This window comes from Pelodiscus sinensis, chromosome 1, assembly GCF_049634645.1.
Source record: "Pelodiscus sinensis isolate JC-2024 chromosome 1, ASM4963464v1, whole genome shotgun sequence".
Lineage (NCBI taxonomy): Eukaryota > Metazoa > Chordata > Testudines > Trionychidae > Pelodiscus > Pelodiscus sinensis.
Window position 1 is genome coordinate 299051884 of NC_134711.1, and position 17240 is coordinate 299069123.

At 45.5% G+C, this 17240-nt stretch overlaps 1 protein-coding gene across 2 annotated transcripts in view; it reads left to right on the forward strand.

Annotated features, from left to right (window-relative positions):
* The window catches only part of SLC7A1 (solute carrier family 7 member 1), a 73372-nt gene that overhangs the window by 35398 nt on the left and 20734 nt on the right, over positions 1–17240 (forward strand). For both annotated transcript variants that reach the window (XM_075919211.1, XM_075919210.1), the window contains exons 2-4: positions 2392–2775; positions 7368–7526; positions 11497–11671. In XM_075919211.1, the coding sequence (XP_075775326.1) occupies positions 2406–2775; positions 7368–7526; positions 11497–11671 (704 nt within the window). In that variant the 5' untranslated portion in view covers positions 2392–2405. The remainder of the gene's footprint in view (positions 1–2391; positions 2776–7367; positions 7527–11496; positions 11672–17240) is intronic.

Genomic DNA, 17240 nt, shown 5'->3' on the forward strand with positions numbered 1-17240 from the left:
TAAGTCGGAACTGGCGTCCAGATTCAGCCGCTGTTGAAACTGATCAGTTTCAGCAGGGGCTGAATCTGGACGCCAGTTCCGACTTACATACAGATTCAACTTAAGAACAAACCTACAGTCCCTATCTTGTACGTAACCCGGGGACTGCCTGTACTGGACAGAATGGATCACCTGACATACCATCTCTGGCATGTAACATGTAGTATATGAAATGTAAGGCATTGTTTTGGGGAATATGTATTCAAAGAACCGTCCTCCTCAGTCAATGAGTGACTGTTAGACCTGGCAGAATTTTAATTAACTTTTTTTTTATAACTTTGAAGGATAATAGTTTATATTTAACAAAAGCGGCAAGGAGTCCTGTGGCACCTTGTAGACTAACCAAAGTGTTGGAGCATAAGCTTTCGTGGGCAAAGACCCACTTCGTCAGATGCATCACTTCGTCTTTGTCCACGAAAGCTTATGCTTCAACACTTTGGTTAGTCTATAAGGTGCCACAGGGCTCCTCACCGCTTTTGCAGATTCAGACTAACACGGCTACCCCTCTGATACTAGTTTATATTTAAGCATTTTCTCAATTAAAATGTTCGCATTTGCACAAAATTATGGTTTGAGGCACATTTTTAGATTTATCTATTTTAAATTTTCACATTTGCAGGAAATTATGGGTGGTCGGACAATGAGGGGACAATAATTATTTTATGACAGTAGCTGCTGAGATTCAAAATGTTAAAGCATTATGAGCATTAAAACAAAATTGTCAACATCACATGTCCAAATATGCAAATACCCTCAAATCAAACTCTAAAGCATTCTCCAACAGCATTTTCCTTGTTTTGTCTTCCTGTACATTTTGTTTATGATCAATGGAAATGTTTTTCATTGGTTCATGTATGCATGGTGACATTTACTGATCTAATCCAGTGGTTGCTGTCTCAGGGGACACAGTGGAGATAGGGCACAAGGGAGCATCCAGATAAAGAGGTAGATAACAGTTGTGGGGAGAGAGCGTGACACAGTCAACTTTCCCATCTCTTCCTTTTCCCCTTTGGTAATCTTCCCTTATGCAGACACTGTTCCCTCTGCAAGTGATCGGTGGAGTCACTAAGATGTGACAGTGGGGAGTGCTGGTGCTGCCATGAGAATCTAGTGCTGCCAGGATGGGGAGTGCCGGGCTAGCTCAACTTTAGCTTGGATCACAAGTGGCAGTAGATAGCTGTGCCTCTAACCTACGGCATCAGCCCATCATTATTCATTGTGAATGCAGGGCAGCACTTAAGGCCTTTAGGACTTAGGTGGGACTGAAGTGACGTCAAATGGAAAAATCCCAACCAAGGGGTTTCCACAGCTTCCCTGAGAAGCATTGACTATCTGAGGGAGAAATACTTTCCTCTCCCTATGTTCTTTGAAATTCCTATAATTCAGTAAATGAGATTTTTCTGAGATTTGCCTTGCTGCTTGTTTGAATTCATGTAACTCATGAAGAGCTTTACTGTAAGGGTACGTCTAGACTACAGGCTTCTGTCAACAGAAGTTTTGTTGACAGATACTGTCGACAAAACTTCTGTCGACAAAGAGCGTCTACACTACATTGAGTTCTGTCGACAAAGCAAGCTGCTTTGTCGACATGGTAGTGTGGACGCAAAGGACAGTTTACATGCAATAACACCTTCTGTCGACAGAAACTCTGTCGACGGAAGGCGTTATGCCTCGTAAAATGAGGTTTACCAGCGTCGACAAAACTGCTGAGTTCTGTCGACGTTATGTCGACAGAACTCAGCGGTAGTGTGGACGCAGGTATAGTTTTGTCGACAAAAGTCCACTTTTGTCGACAAAACCTTGTAGTCTAGACACACCCTTAGTGTTGACGTAGCTATTTTCTGAAACAGTGGCATGTCCAAGATCCTAAACTTTATTCTTGCTGTTAATGATCTTTTTTCTGAGTAGGAGGCATTGATTTATATCACAGGATTAAGCTAGGTGTATGGCTGGTGTCTTCTGAAAAATGAAGCTGTTTGTTCGGTCAGCTAATGTCTCTGTTGCATAGGTCGATATTATAGATTTTGTAACTGGTGCAATGAGTTCAGTTTCATAGTACGCATTTTTCGGACCATGTATTACCTAATATCTGAAGTATAAATTTCACATGGCCTCATTGTACATTTTATTTAGAATTTTATATATACATGTTGTTCTGTTAGCATTATTGATTTTACTGTGCAGCAAGCAGATAAAACTAGAAAGATCCAGCAGTCAGTTTGTAGAGCAAAAAAGGTGTGAAGTGGAAAGATTTTGTTTGTTAACCGCATCAGCAGTATGGTGTTACTGTGCAGCGATGACATTTCCTGAGCTACTGATGGTTTAACTAATTATCCATCATCTTTCTTACAGGTCTCAACAAAAAGATGGGTTGCCAAAGACTTCTCAATCTTGGAAACCAACTGTTTCGCCGGAAAGTTGTGGATTGTAGCAGAGAAGAGAGCAGGCTATCAAGGTGCCTCAACACTTTTGACTTGGTAGCTCTTGGTGTAGGTAGCACACTTGGTGCTGGTGTCTATGTACTGGCTGGAGCAGTGGCACGACAAAACTCAGGACCTGCAATTGTTATCTCTTTCTTGATTGCTGCATTGGCTTCTGTGTTGGCTGGACTTTGTTATGGAGAATTTGGTGCTAGAGTTCCAAAGACTGGATCTGCTTATCTCTATAGCTATGTGACTGTGGGTGAGCTGTTGGCATTCATCACTGGATGGAATTTAATTCTTTCTTATGTGATTGGTAAGTACTGAGGGGCATGTAGAAATACAGTAGCATACATCCAAACTGCCAGCCTGATTTGTTCAGTAACTGTCACTTGCACACTCAGATTGTTATAAAAATAGAAACTACAGAATACCTCACACCTGCAGCAGCTTCCCAACCTGAGCACTTCAGAGCTTGTTCCAGAAATTCAGCAATGCAGGTTCACATCATTCTGTGAACTAGGTAAATATTCTAGGTCAACAGTTTGGATATGAGCCAGGTTGTTACATCTGCTCCTTTTAACTACCATGTCATATGATATGTGCAATTCTGGCTTGAGGCCCTGCTAGCTCTCTACCAGGAATCAGGATTTTCCTTCTGCTATGGAAAAAAAAGCTGATGCTTAGCTTGCGGAAGGGGAGGGTGGGTGTCAGCTTCAGCATCTATACTAGTGTTTGCTGATTAAGGACCCAGTCCTGCTTCCACTGAAATGAGTGAGAATTTTGCATTGACTTTAATGGACACAGATTTAGGCCCAGTGTTGGTTGCAGCATTTAGGCCCAGATCTTCAAAGATATTTGGGTGCCTACTTTCCTTGATTTCAACCTAGTGCCCAATCCAAAGCTCTTTGAAGTGGAAAATCTCCTGTTAACCACAGAAGGCCATATGATTCAGGCCCCTGAGTGGACAACTCAGTTCATACTTCAGAGTTTTAAAAAGGACCATTTTGGTTAATTAAAGATTTGTCCATTTAATTGTCATCAAACACTTCATGTGTATTATGGGGCCATTTGTCATGGTGCCGGAGCTCAGGCAGAAATTACCATACCATTTGAGAGAATTGCACTAGCTACAATGAGAAACAGTTTTCTATTAAATTATTAAAGAGTTTTTTAAAATTATATTTTATGGGTGATATTACCAATAAAACTGAAACTGATTCCCAGGGTGCCTGGCAGAGATCAGATAAAGACTTGGTGACATATGTGCTGCTTGTCTTGGCTAGTATTGATTGCATTCTGTATGTTATATGAAACCTCTTTACATTCTAGATTTTGTATATGAAATGAGAGAATGCCAAGGGATGATGCCCAGAAGTCAGCAGTCTGTTATGAATTGGGTTGATGTTAGGAATGGAATAATGTAGTTTTAAAAAACTCCAAACAAACTGACTCTTTTTTCTCCCCATCCCGATTTTCAAAATAAGTTCCTTTCAAACTGATTGTCTTTGTAGGAAAATGTTAATTACCTCTTGGAGATGCACCCTCCAATGTTTAATTGTAGCAATAAACAAAAGGCTTCTGCAGTCTAGCAGTTCTCATTTATTTAGATGCTGAACTTGTGTAGCCCTTATCATCGTAGTATGAGGGAACTAATAAAACAGAAACTGTCAGGGACATTTAGGGCTAACAAGGGTTGCATCGTCCTGATCCTGCAATCACATTCAGTGGAAAGACTCACTTGAGTAAAGTTAATCATAGGATCTGGGCTTAGATTGGCATTTTTGATACCTTAATTCTGCTTATAACATTCATACTACACCGTAACCTTCATATAAATGGCTATTTAGCATGATTTATTTTAATATGGCACAATAAAAACAATAATATTTGTATTGTGTAATATACAGCTAGTCTTTAAATTAAATTGAACTATTACCATAGGACTGTGAAAGGAAAACACTTATAAACTACCCTTAAATATACACAGCTCAACTATTTCCCTGATAAAAATATCTTGCTCAAATATTACTTTTGAATTTGTTTGAACCAGCGTTCTAAACCCTGAATGTTCGTGTGTGTGCATAGCAGCCACATCCCAGGAGGAGTGCTATAAAGCATTTGTGACTCCTTGAGAAAACACACACTTTTTACTTCCTCCTTGCTCTGGGGGGACAAAGTAATGTACTGCAGTGCATTGCAGGGTGTAGCCTCTTACTCTCCTTCTCATGCCAGGTTAGTCCTGCAGGTTAGAGTTGCCAGGTGTCCGGTATTGTACCAGACAGTCCGGTATTTTTGCACTCTGTCCGGTAAAATAATCAGAAAATATCGGACATGGTATGCTGTCCCAGCGTAGGGTTGCCAGACCTCCAGGGTTGGCCTGACGTCTCCAGAAGTAAAAGATTAATCTCTTTACTTAAAACTGCGAGGAATTCTCTGGGAATACATCCAACCAGAATTGGTAACCCTATCCCTGAGTCATGCAGCCCAGAACCAGAACTTGATTTCTGTGTTTTGACATGGTCCTGCCCAATTTGGACTGGGTGGTTGCCCTACTCCAGGCTCCTTCTTTGCCAGCTTGTTCACAAGATGAAATAGTGACTTGTATCACCAGACCCCCCCTGGGATTGAACCTGCGCAGAATGGGTCTTAAAGCTTGACTCGTTACTGCCTGAGCTAAAGACCTTACCTAGGTTCACCTAAATCAAGGCTGAAGCAGGTTCATCATCATCTGGTAGAGAGGGGTGATGACTTGCTAAATGGATGTAAGTAATATGGAGCTTGTGTAACCCACACACTTGGGCTACATCTACACTGCAGGCTTCTTGCGCAAGAATGGCCATTCTTGCGCAAAAATTTGCGGCGTGTCTACACTGCACACACGTTCTTGCTCAAGTAAATTTACAGTAAAGCGTCGGAACAGAGGGCTTCTTGCACAAGAGTTATTCCTCTCCCCATGAGAAATAAGCCCTCTTGTGCAAGAAACCCCTATGGCTAAAATGGCCATCAGAGCTTTCTTGCGTAAGAGAGCGTCCACACTGCCATGGGCACTCTTGCGCAAAAGCACATGGCAGTGTGGACGTGCTTCTGTGCAAGACCGTTTGCGCAAGAGCTCTTGTGCAAAACAGTTCTTGTGCAAGAAGCCTGCAATGTAGACGTAGCCCTAGTGTGGTTCACTGTCCCATGCAGTGGTATTTAGACTGCTTACAGCGAGAGATAAGAACAAGAGAGCTCTACAGCCTAAGCTGAGAACTAGCTGGCTTTATAGCTCAAGATATAGAGTCTCCTATATTAAGTTCCAGAGATCCCTGGTTCACATACGCTGGGCGGAGGTTACACTTGCTTTCCCATTGTGCTTGAACTCATTTATGCCCTGTCATTCCCTACACACCTTCATGGGGTTAGTTCCAGACAGGATCTGCTATTACAATAATCACAAGACTTTCATTCACATCTTTTTGGCTAAATAGTGGATCTGTGAGAATTTCTGTGTCAATTCTCATTCTTGGTATTAATTTCAGTTTCAGTTGTAAAAGTAATTTCACATCAATGTTAGCAGAGACAAAATTAAAGTTGTTTGGGTGAAAAGTTGCATGAAAAATGGTGCTAGAGCCTTAAGTGGTCACTGATGGGACCTAACCCTTCCTGTACCTACCTACTCCTTGGAGTAGTACACACTGCTGCACTTCATCCTATTGAAGTCACAGGGACTACATAACATCTCAGAAGTTTTTGGCTACAGATACTGGAAAGGCATTGAACAATGTTGGTCCTTGTCTATTATACTTGCAGATCAAACATGGTCAACACTAGGTCGGCTGCACCTGTTGTTAGCAATGGGGAAGTTCTATAGATTAAACCAGTGTATCAAATATATAGATTTAAAAAAAACCCATAGATAAAACCAGTGTGAATACTGGTCTGTTCTGTAGCTCCTTGAATGTGCACAGCATGAATGCACTGAAAGAACTTAGAAGGTCAGGAGAGGGAAAGGAACTACAGTATCAGTGCTGAAAGAATGCTGGAGTGATTCAAAAGCTCTGAAGTTATTTCTATCTTGTCCGAATTTGCAAGCTGTGTTTCAGCATCTATCTCGCAAAACAGTAGAACTGGAACATGGGTTTAGCCTCACACCAGGATTTCTCTTATTTCCATATTGTAGTTTTAATTTCCAAGGCAGTACCTCTAGCTATGGGAGTGGTTGAGTTGTTCAAAAATTGGGTTTGAAATATATGGGGGCCTGCTTTGTTCTCTGTTAAGGACTGACTTGGCTCCCACTTTCCCATTGAGTCAGTGGAGTCACTCTGGGTTTTCAGCAGTGTGACTGAGCAGAATTTACCTCCCCGACTCTCTGGATCCCAGGTTTGACTCTCAGAGCAGGGATCAGTTTGCTTTTACCTTCCACTCCCTTGCAGTCGGTGGGAGCTGTTCCTACTCAGCTGAGGGATGTGCAGCGCTGGGGATAACACTGTGTAAACGAAAGGTGGGAGGCCTGGTATATCTTATACCTTTCTGTGAGTTGCTTTTCCTGCTAATCCACTCATCCTCCTTTTTCCCCTCTTAGGGTCTTTTTCTCCTCCCACACCAACTTTAACAATACTGAAACCCCTTGAAGTCCATGATTTGCTCCATTGTGAGAAACCGTTTCAATGCAAGGTGTTTTGGGAGTGTGAAGGCTGCTGGGAGGAGGGTAAGGAATTGCTAAGCTAGGCCTTCTGTGAGAGGGGTTGTCTCCTGAGATTTGGGTTTGTATAGAAGCCAAACCTCCCAAGTGGACCTGTGGGAGAGGGTTCGCTATTCACCTCTGCTAATCGAATGACAGCAATCCTGGAGCAGTAAGTAGTGACGCTCATTTAGAAAGATTTTCCAGTCATAAAAGTACTGTGTGTCCTTCCTGTTTTCTCATAGGAACATCAAGCGTAGCAAGAGCATGGAGCGCGACATTTGATGAACTGACAGGCAAACATATTGAGCTCTTCTGCCAAAAGCACATGACCATGAACGCTCCTGGGGTGCTAGCGAAATATCCAGACATCTTCTCTGTTCTCATCATCTTCATCTTAACAGGTATAACCTTTTGGGAAGGTTGCTGGGATTTTATTGTTTGCTTTTGGTGTACAAACAAACACCCTCATTTATTTTGGACAATTTATTAAAGGCTTCTTTGTTTTCCCCAAGTTTCGGATTGACCTATTTAGCTGCTCTGGTGTTCGGACTATGCACGTCCTGTTTACAAGATCTTTCATTGGGGAAGCATTCAAGGTGTTTACAGGAACACCAGTGAAACAATCACTCTTTATGTCATGTAGAGTAAGACGGGGACAGTTGTTACCCTGAGATAGGTATGGAGGGCTTTTTTTTTTTTAAACTGTTGCAGAGGGCCTCTGTTCTGTTACTGTAACTCCTAGTCTGATGACCTGCCAGTTTATATAGCACATTGGCCAGGAAAATGTGGGGAAAAAGGATGGGACTAAGTAATAACCTAGTGTGTGACTGTTTATTTTAAAATGTGTGGACTTCAATTTGCAGCAGTGGTTGCCGGACTCAAGAGAAATAATTCTGCATAAAAAATAAACTGGTTTCTCTCTTTCCATAATATTCAAAACATGCCTTCATTTTTTGAATGGATTGCAGGGAGTATTTTGAACAAGAGCAGGAATTAAAATGAAAACTCAACTGAACTTTCACCAAAATATCAGACTGAACCTTTCAAACCTTGTCAAACATCACATTAATTCATTAAAAGGAAATCATTTTCCTGTACCTGTGTGTAGGGTTGCCAGGTGTCCGGTATTGACCCATACAGTCCGGTATTTTTGCCTCCTGTCCGGTAAAAAAAAAAAATCAGAAAATACCAGGCACCTGAAATGTCCGGTATTTTCTGGTATTTTTCCCTGACAGGAGGCACAAATACCGGACACCTGGCAACCCTACGACACACTCGGCAACTGGGCCCAGTCCCTAGCCTTCCCCCTTCCGTCCGAACCCCCTTGCTTACCTGGGGGGGGCTCGATCAAGAAAACAAAATGGCCTCCAGCAAAAAGCCTAGGGACCTTCCCTGAGTCTTAGTGCTCAACCACTCCCCTCTCTCACTTAAAGGGGCCATGCTGTTTTGTTTTGTTTTGTTTTGTTTTATTTTATTTTATTTTATTTTTACTTAATAACTATTGGGGTCTTTTTTTTTTTCTCTCAACAACTTTGGTCTTCCCCCTTTTTTCTCCCACTCAACAGAATTTTTCCCCTGATGTGTTTTTTTTTTTTTTTTGGGGGGGGTGGGGGGGAGGTTTGGTATATTTGGTTAAACCATCTGGCAACCCTATCTGATTGTTTCCTAGTGGGCAAGAGGTGCCATGATACCACAGAGGCTCTGCTTGCAATACTTTAGGTCTAATTAGAAGCAGGAAGTGTCAGAACTCTTAGAAGGAAGCATATTCTTATCAGGTTCTCAGCCTGCAGCCCTGAACTTGCAAGCCCTTTGATAAGTATAGAACTCCTGTTGAAGTCCATCAGAACCCCTCATGTACAGGGCTTGAAAGGTTGATCTTAACTTGGCAGATTTTGTACTTGGTTAATCTAGATGTAGTGGAATGGCTTGTGATTTAAATTGGTCGGTCTGATTAGAATCTGGCCTCTCAGGTTCCCTTTGTGTTTGATTTGGATCAGTATTCTAATTACTTAAATATCCTTATCTGTAGTGTTTCATGCACCGTTGTCTGAGAGTAAAACTGCATCTGCAGCTTTTTTCTACTGCATGGGATACTTCTTAAAATTTTACAAAATGGCTGAATCTTAGTGGCTTATGAATAAGCAGCTTTATTTCCATATGTAAGCAGAAATAAAGCTAGGTTTTGCAATTGAGTCATTGGTGGTAGATCGGAAAGCATGTCCACGCCACACTATGTGGTAGTAATGGCTCCTGGCCCCTGTGCTGGGCCTGGCTCCTTACTCTTGATGTTGAGATGTGGTGCATGGGATCACAGCAACATTCTGGTTGAGCCCAGCTTGGCAGACGGGTGGTTGGGCCAAATTTGACTGACACAATAGCTAAGAGCTGGGCCCAGCTGCTCTTGTCCAGTGAATACAGGGCAGACTTGCTGCAGCCCCGTGTGAAAGTTTCCACATGTGCACCTAAAGCCTATCGATTGGTCACTCCCTGCTCTTCTATTAGCTCTGCCAATGCATATAAACCTTGTGGTTTGAACCTATCTCAACTCTTGAGAATCAGCTGCTTTTTGGTCCCCTATTTTCTGGTAGCTCACCCTGCTTTATCTAGATTTTCTGCTATGTCCACTGGTTATTTCATGGCTTATTTCCTTATTTAGAAAATACAAACATGGGCTTTTCTTGTACAGGGATCAGACTAGACAATCACATTGGTCCTTTTTCACCATATAATCTATGAATCCCACAACTATGAATGAAATAAACTTATTGTTGGCCAAATCCTGGTCCCATCACAGTTTTTCCTTTCCCACCTCAAACACCCAATGCTTTTGCCAGGGCTGAGTCCTGGCACTTCTAGGCTTAGCAGTTCATAGCCCCAGCACCTCTGGGCTTGCTGCATCGGTAATGAAGAAGGCTAAGATTTTATCACGGAAATTTTAGTAAAAGTCACGGGCAATAAAAAAAAAATTCATGAAAGCCCATGGTCCATCCCTGACATTTACTAAAAATATCTGAGACAAAATGGGGGACTACTGGGCAGCTGTGAGCTCCAGAGATCTTCACAGTCTGAGGGGACTTGCAGGCTTGGGGTACCCCACCACTCAAGGTGGCAGGGAGCAGCAGGTCTCCCCATCAGGAGCTACAGAACTCCACCTGCAGTGACTCAAATCTCCCTTGTTGCTTGCAGTAGCCCAGAGTTCTGGGCTCACCCTGCTGCTCACAGGGGCTTGTAGCTCCAGGATACCCCCCCTGCCACCCATAGCAGTTAGAAACTTCTGGGAGCACCCCCTACCTTCTCTAGCAGTGGGGAGCTGTGAGGGTGCCTCCTCTAGCAGTGGGGAGCTGTGAGGTCTCCTGGCTGCCCACAGCAGCCTGGTGCGGAGAAGTACCCCTGCTGCCAGCTCCCGTGAAGTTCCCTGTCACCACAGGCTGGAGTCATGGAGGTCTCTGGATCTCATGGATTCTGTGACTTCCATGACCTCCATGCAAAATCGTAGCCTTAGTGATCAATGTAAAAAAATGGCTTGAGCCCCACCATCTCTTTCATTACAAATTAAACACTGCTCACGCCTCATGTTGGTATTTATCACTAAGACTGCATGTTAGATTGTGGGAACACAAGTAACCTCTTTTTTAAACAGCAAGCAAGGGAGTAGGAATGCTAGTTAATAGCTAAAGTTTGAAAAAGAAAACAAAATCTGTTACCCTGAATGTAGAGTGCTGACTCCTTGTCCTTATTGCTGGCACTTCATATGTTATTCAGCAAGCTGAAAGTTTATTATTAAATGGGCTAAAATTACACTCCCAGAGAATTCAATGCCAGAGCTCCCCTTGGCTACACTGGGCTCTGAATCTTCCCCAGGTCTGATTGTTCAATTTAAGCGCCACGTAATTGATGTGTGTCTTGTGTGTCTGATCCCTGCACTGGCATGATGCCTGCCCATCTTCCCAAAGAACTGTGGAAGTATTGGTGACTTCTGTGCTTTAGCCAGGGCTTGCATGACCACAGTGAACTATTTCACAAAACCCACCCATGATGCTTTCTCCAAGACCTAGAGCTCAGCTGATCTGTGGTCTCTGGATGGAATTTGTAGTTACTAAGGGCTCGGTCTTCTTGACTTTAATAACACTGCTTTCATGGGGGAAGAAAAAGCGTTTGCAGGATTGGGCCCTCTGTTGTCTTACAAGACTTTTACACAACCTAGCAGAGTTCCAGCGTCAAGAGTCCAGGCAACTGCTATGTAAACCTCTTAAATGACATTTTATTAGTATAGTAATGCAATGAGAGAGAGACACACAAAAAGTCAGGGCTTTCCTTACTCTCTTGTGGCTGGGCCCTGTTGAAGGAGTGTCTTTTTTGTAATTTTTCCAGGGCTTTTATCTTGTGGAGTGAAAGAATCTGCATTGGTTAACAAAATATTCACCTGTATCAATGTTCTCGTCCTGGGCTTCGTTATGGTGTCCGGCTTCGTGAAGGGATCAATCAAAAATTGGAACCTCACCATCGATGACATCTATAACATGTCCAACACTTCATTTCGAGACAAGTATGTCACAGCATTTCTTCTCTCCTCTGCTCACATTTACTTATTGAAGTTGATCCATTTTCAGGGACGCTGGGAGGTTCATGCATGGCCATTGTGGGCCAAATTCCAAGGCTTTGCCAAGTGGGCACTCAGTCAGTGCTCAAAGCAGAAATCTCTGGAATGTCAGTGGAAGTTTTGCATGAAGGAGGTTGACTAGACACTTGGGACTAAATCAGCGATGGGTAGCCTAGGCTGGTGAGTGGGCCCCATGAGTGGCCCTTCTTCATCCCAGTGGTCTGCAAGATTTTCGTAACCTAGGTTAGGTCTACACTACAGTCCTTTGTCGGAAAAAACTACGTAAATTGGGCTCCGCAATTTGTGTAGCTTTTTCCGATCACTTTTCCAGAAGAGGCTTTTCTGCCATTTGGCCCAGTCTAGACGGGTTCTAGACTTTTATCTTGTGGAGTGAAAGAATCTACAGAGGAACCAACATTGACCTCCCCTGATCTGACAGATTCCTTGCCGGACGCGGGAGGTACAACGTGTAGTTGTTTCCAAATGTTACTTGGGCGGATACAGGGTGGGAAGGTGTTTAAACTGTTGTCGTCCAGCTTGAGTAATTTAAACCAGTAAATGCAATAGTAGATCATCCGTGAAGCTGATGGCTCATTCTAATAACACTGTCATCATGGTTCAAACTTCTGTGCTGACAAGTAACCCCCTTCTTCTCCTAAACCTGGGGCCAGTCGTCTACTCAATTCTTGCCTCTTCTGGAATTTGTGCAGTTATTTCTGGCCAGGGCTCTGCTGCTGTAGAAAGCTTGCCTTTCGCACTTGGCTGAAGAATAGGAAAAGAAATAAACAACTTTAGGCCAAATCCTCAGCTGGGGGATTTCCACATGGGAAGTTACGGTCCTTTGCTTAATTTTACAGGTTCAGAATCTGCTCCTTGCTGTGAAAAAACAAAAACCCTGAGTAATGCAAAAGGGATACAAAGCAAACAAAATTAACTGCCGCTAAAGTACATGGATTTTACTGTTTAACAACCAAGTGCAAGCATCACTTCTCAGAACAAACTAATGTTGGGGGAAAACGCATAGAAGCATCTTGGAGAGACACTGTCTCAACTGCCATTACTGTTAATTTAGATTAATTTAGGTGGAGACCAGTCAGTTTATCAGCAACACGAATAAACACAGATAAAATATTAGTCATAACAGACTCATCTCGAACTGAATCAGGGCTGCCAACATTCTGATTGCAGAATCTTTGCCCAGCCTTGCCCTTTCCCCAAGACCCCATCTACGCTCCACCTCCCCTTCCACCACTGCTCTCTCCCACCCTTGTTCACTTGCTCATTTTCACTGCTCTGGAGCGGAGGGGGAGTGGAAGGGGGGGAGAGTGTGGAGGGTGAGAACTCCGCTGGGTCTGGGAATGAGGGGCTTGGAGTGTGGGAGGAGATGGGGCGGGGTTGGGTTGTGGGAGGGATTGAGGGCTCCAGCTGGGGATGCAGGCTCCAGGGTAGGACCAAAGATGAAGCTTCCAAGGGTGCAGGAGGGGGCTTTGGGCTGAGGTAGGGGTTAGGGTTGCAGGGAAGGTGAGGGTTCCAGCGGCGGTTGGAGGCATTGGAGTTGGGCTGGGGATGAGGGGTGGGGTTTAGGAAGGGGCCCTGGGCTGGGGCTCAGGAGTTTGGAGTGTGGGTACAGAGTGTGGGCTCTGGGCAGCGCTTACCTCAGGCGGCTCCCAGAAGTGGCTGTTATGATAGTATGGTCTCCAGGCTCAGGACAGCCAGGGGACTCAGTGCACTGCCCTCCCCCTCCCACCGCTGCCATTGCCCACTGTTGCTGTCCAGTGAGAGCTGCAGTGCCAGTGCTCAGAGCTGCAGTAGCACGTGGAACCTTCCTTGTACCTAGGGACTGCAGAGACAAGCCAGCTGCTTCCAGGAGCCGCACAGAGCCAGGGCAGGCAGAGAGCCTTCTGCGCTGTCAATTAGACTTTTAATGGACTGCCAGGGTCCCTTTCCAACCAGGTGTTCCAGTCGAGAGCCAGAGCCCCTAAACGGATTACACAGACACCTGCCTATAGTAACTTCAGCATCCCCTCCCCCCCCTTGCAGGCCTGAAGTCAGGAGCAGCACAAGACTGAAGCCCAGCGCCCTGGCACACGCACATACCTTCTCCAGGGCAGGGCTAGAGTACCGAGCCCCAGCACCTGCTTCCCATTTCAGGGCTGAATCCAGGAATGGCAAGGGGCTGAAACCCCAAGCTCCCAACCCTGCCAAAGCTTGGAATGGCGGCAGGACTCCCGTCGGGATGCAGGCCGAATCCTGATCCCATAGGCAGTGTTAAGGGAGCACGAGGATGGTGCTATGGAGCAGGCAGCCATGGCATTCCTCCAGCTGCTGCTAGTGCCCAGGATGTGGCTGCTCCCAGCCCCCTTTGAGTGCTCACACAGCCAATCAGAGCTGTCGAGGCGGGGGACCTGCCCCTGCACCCTGAGTTACTCCTTGGTCTGTGCACAGCCCCTAGCTGCCTCCTGCCTGCACCCTGGGCTGTTACTGTACCCACACACACACCCTATCTATCCCCTGCCTGCACCCCGAACTACTCCCTGTCTGTGCACGGCCACTCAGGAGAGAGAATGACACCCAGCTGATTAGCAGAGTGCTCACGCTTGGTTTGGTTTCCACTGGTGGTGCACATTCCCACATGCCTCAGTGCACATCAGCATTTTATTTTGCACATGAATGCAAATCATCTGCACGTGGATGGAAAAGATGAGAGAGAACATTACCTCTCCCTACCCTAAGAGGTTTCAAACTGTTTGAGCTGAATCCCCCCCATTTAAGTTATATTTTTGGCTTGTGGCCCCTCCCGGCTCATAGGCATTTAGAGTTTCTATAGCATTTTAAGGGGACGGCCTCAGAAAGAAAAAGGTTGAGAATCCCTGCCCTGAGGACCCGCATTGCAAAGATACGTATGTGCCTACAGATGCTGGTAGTGCCTAAGCAGATTCAGTACCTGCTTCCATTAATTTCAGTGGAGTTTAGCACCTAACCTGCTTGGATGCTATTGCAACCCAGTAGGTACTTGTCTGGACCTTATATACCTTTGAAATCCGACCCTAAGCATTTTAATAAAATGTCAATCCCAGATTATGTGAGTTCATTGCCAGGTGCAAATCAGAAGTCCAGTTGCCATAATGCTGCAAATCCTTTTCTCCTGGCCAAGGCCTGAGTCAGAGAACTTAGCAGTGGCGAGGCTGGCAAGGACTGTGGAGACAGGAATTCTTCCCTGAGGCTGTGGAATGCAGCAGAGCTGTTCTGAGGCTGCTCCAGCATGTCCTCTGCAGTTCTAATGGCTTCACCAGTCCTGGCTTGCTCCCTAAGCTCCTTGTGCTGGCGTACTGGGAAATCCCCAAAAGCATAGCTCTGCAACAAGCTGGACTGGTGCAGGCCTCTTGCATGGGCTCCTTACATCCTGCTCACCTCTGCACCGCGATCAGATGGCTGTAGGGCCTTTTATGAATGTCATTCGGTTTTCAGGGTTCAGCTTATAGAGGACCTTACTTTCTGGTAAATAATTCCCTCTGTGGAAGAAGTCACAACATGACTGAGCACCAGTGTTGCCTTGCAAGTCATTGTACCAACAGCTTTTTCACCCATTAGAATTGTATTTTGGTGATATGTGGCTGGGAGACTGGGGTGTGTGCACAGTTTAACTGCATCTCCACAATAATCAGCATTTGGACTGTAAATTATTTTCACATGGAATGGGGCTTAGGGGACTTAGCTATCTACATACCTGGCTGAATTGACAGATTCAGGGCTTAGATTATTTAATGGCCCTAATTCAGTGGTCTCCAACCTTTTATACCCAAGAACACTTTTTAAATGTCAGGGCAAGCCAGGATCTACTCCTCTCACTTCCCTGAGACCCCACCCTTTTCTTGAGGCCCCACGCTCTCCAAACCTTTCCGCGGATTACTCGTTGCTAATGGAAACTCACTGTTAATTAGTGAGTGGGTTAGTGGATAATTATACCCAAGCCATTTTGCTAGTGCTGCAGCTAGAGAGAATTTAAATTATTAACTGATTAAGTGTTTTAATTTTCTCACGTTAGTTTATCAAACTTCATTTTAAATTAAGTAAAACATTATGTCCAACACAAAAGGTTTCAATGTTTTCTTTATTTATGGCCAGAGTAGGAAAACTTTTTTGGGTCGAGCGCCACTGATCCACAGAAAAATCGTTTGGGGACCACACAAGTCAGAAGCAAAAAAACCTCTCAACCCCCCCGACCCTCACTGATGTGGCCCCAACTGAGACACCTCACTCTTCTGGCGCTCCAGCCCCCACTGGGAGAGGGGGAGGAGGGACAGGGAGGACAGAGGTTCAGGGCTTCCCATAGGCCAGATTTACTTTTCTGGGGTTCCAAGGTTAGTGGATTTTGTGGACCCCTTTAGGCTCTGTGATGGGCACAGAAATGAGAGGCTCAATGTATGGGACAGGGTTGCCAGCAAGTGGGATAGGATGGAGTGAGGAGAGGGCAGGGTCTGGAAGGGAGTTTGGCAGCAGGAGTGGGATGGGAGTATGAGAAGGAGTTTGGGGGAGGGAGAGGGTTGGGGCATTAATGCAGAAAAGGTGAAAGGGTGAGAATGCAGCTAAATTGCTAGCTGGGGAGGGAGGCAAAGTGGGGAGTAAAGGAAACTGCAGCTTCTGCAAAGTAAAATTGTATCCCCCCCTCACATCTTCCTTCTACTCCAGCCTTGCTCCTCTCAGCCGCATGATCCCTCCCCAGCCTGATCCCCTGCATCGCCCCATGCCCCTCAGTGCAATCCCTGCCTCCTCCCATCCTTCCCCCACATCCTCCCTCACCCCTTCCTCCCCTTCCTCCACATCCCTATGTTCCCAGCGCACTCACAGGCAAAGCAGCAGCGCTGGGACTTGCAGCCTCCTGGAGGTAGCCCTAGGGCAAGGAGACAGGGGGCAGAGTCACTTCCCTGTCTGGTCCAACCCTTCGCTTGCCAGCAGAGGTGATGGGGTTGGGGCAGGCAGAGCCCAGCGCTGCCCAAGGCTGGCTCCAGCCCCGTTGGGCACAGGGGGGAACTGCCTCTCTTTCCTCCAGACCAGCTGGTTGCGGCGTTCAGCCAGCTGAGGTTGCACCACACTCCAGCTGGGCTGGATCAAAGAGGGTATGTCTACACTACCACCCTAGTTCGAACCGAAGTTGCAAATGAAGCCCAGGATTTGAATTTCCCGGGCTTCATTTGCATCTTGCCGGGCGCCGCCATTTTTAAAGCCCCGCTAGTTCGGACTCCGTGCCCGCGGCTACACGCGGCACGGAGTAGGTAGTTTGGACTAGGCTTCCTATTCCGAACTACCGGTACACCTCGTTCCATGAGGAGTAACGGTAGTTCGGAATAGGAATCCTAATCTGAACTACCTACTCCGTGCCACGTGTAGCCGCGGGCACGGAGTCCGAACTAGCGGGGCTTTAAAAATGGCTGCGCCCGGCAAGATGCAAATGAAGCCCAGGAAATTCAAATCCTGGGCTTCATTTGCAACTTCGGTTGCCTACATTAACCACCCT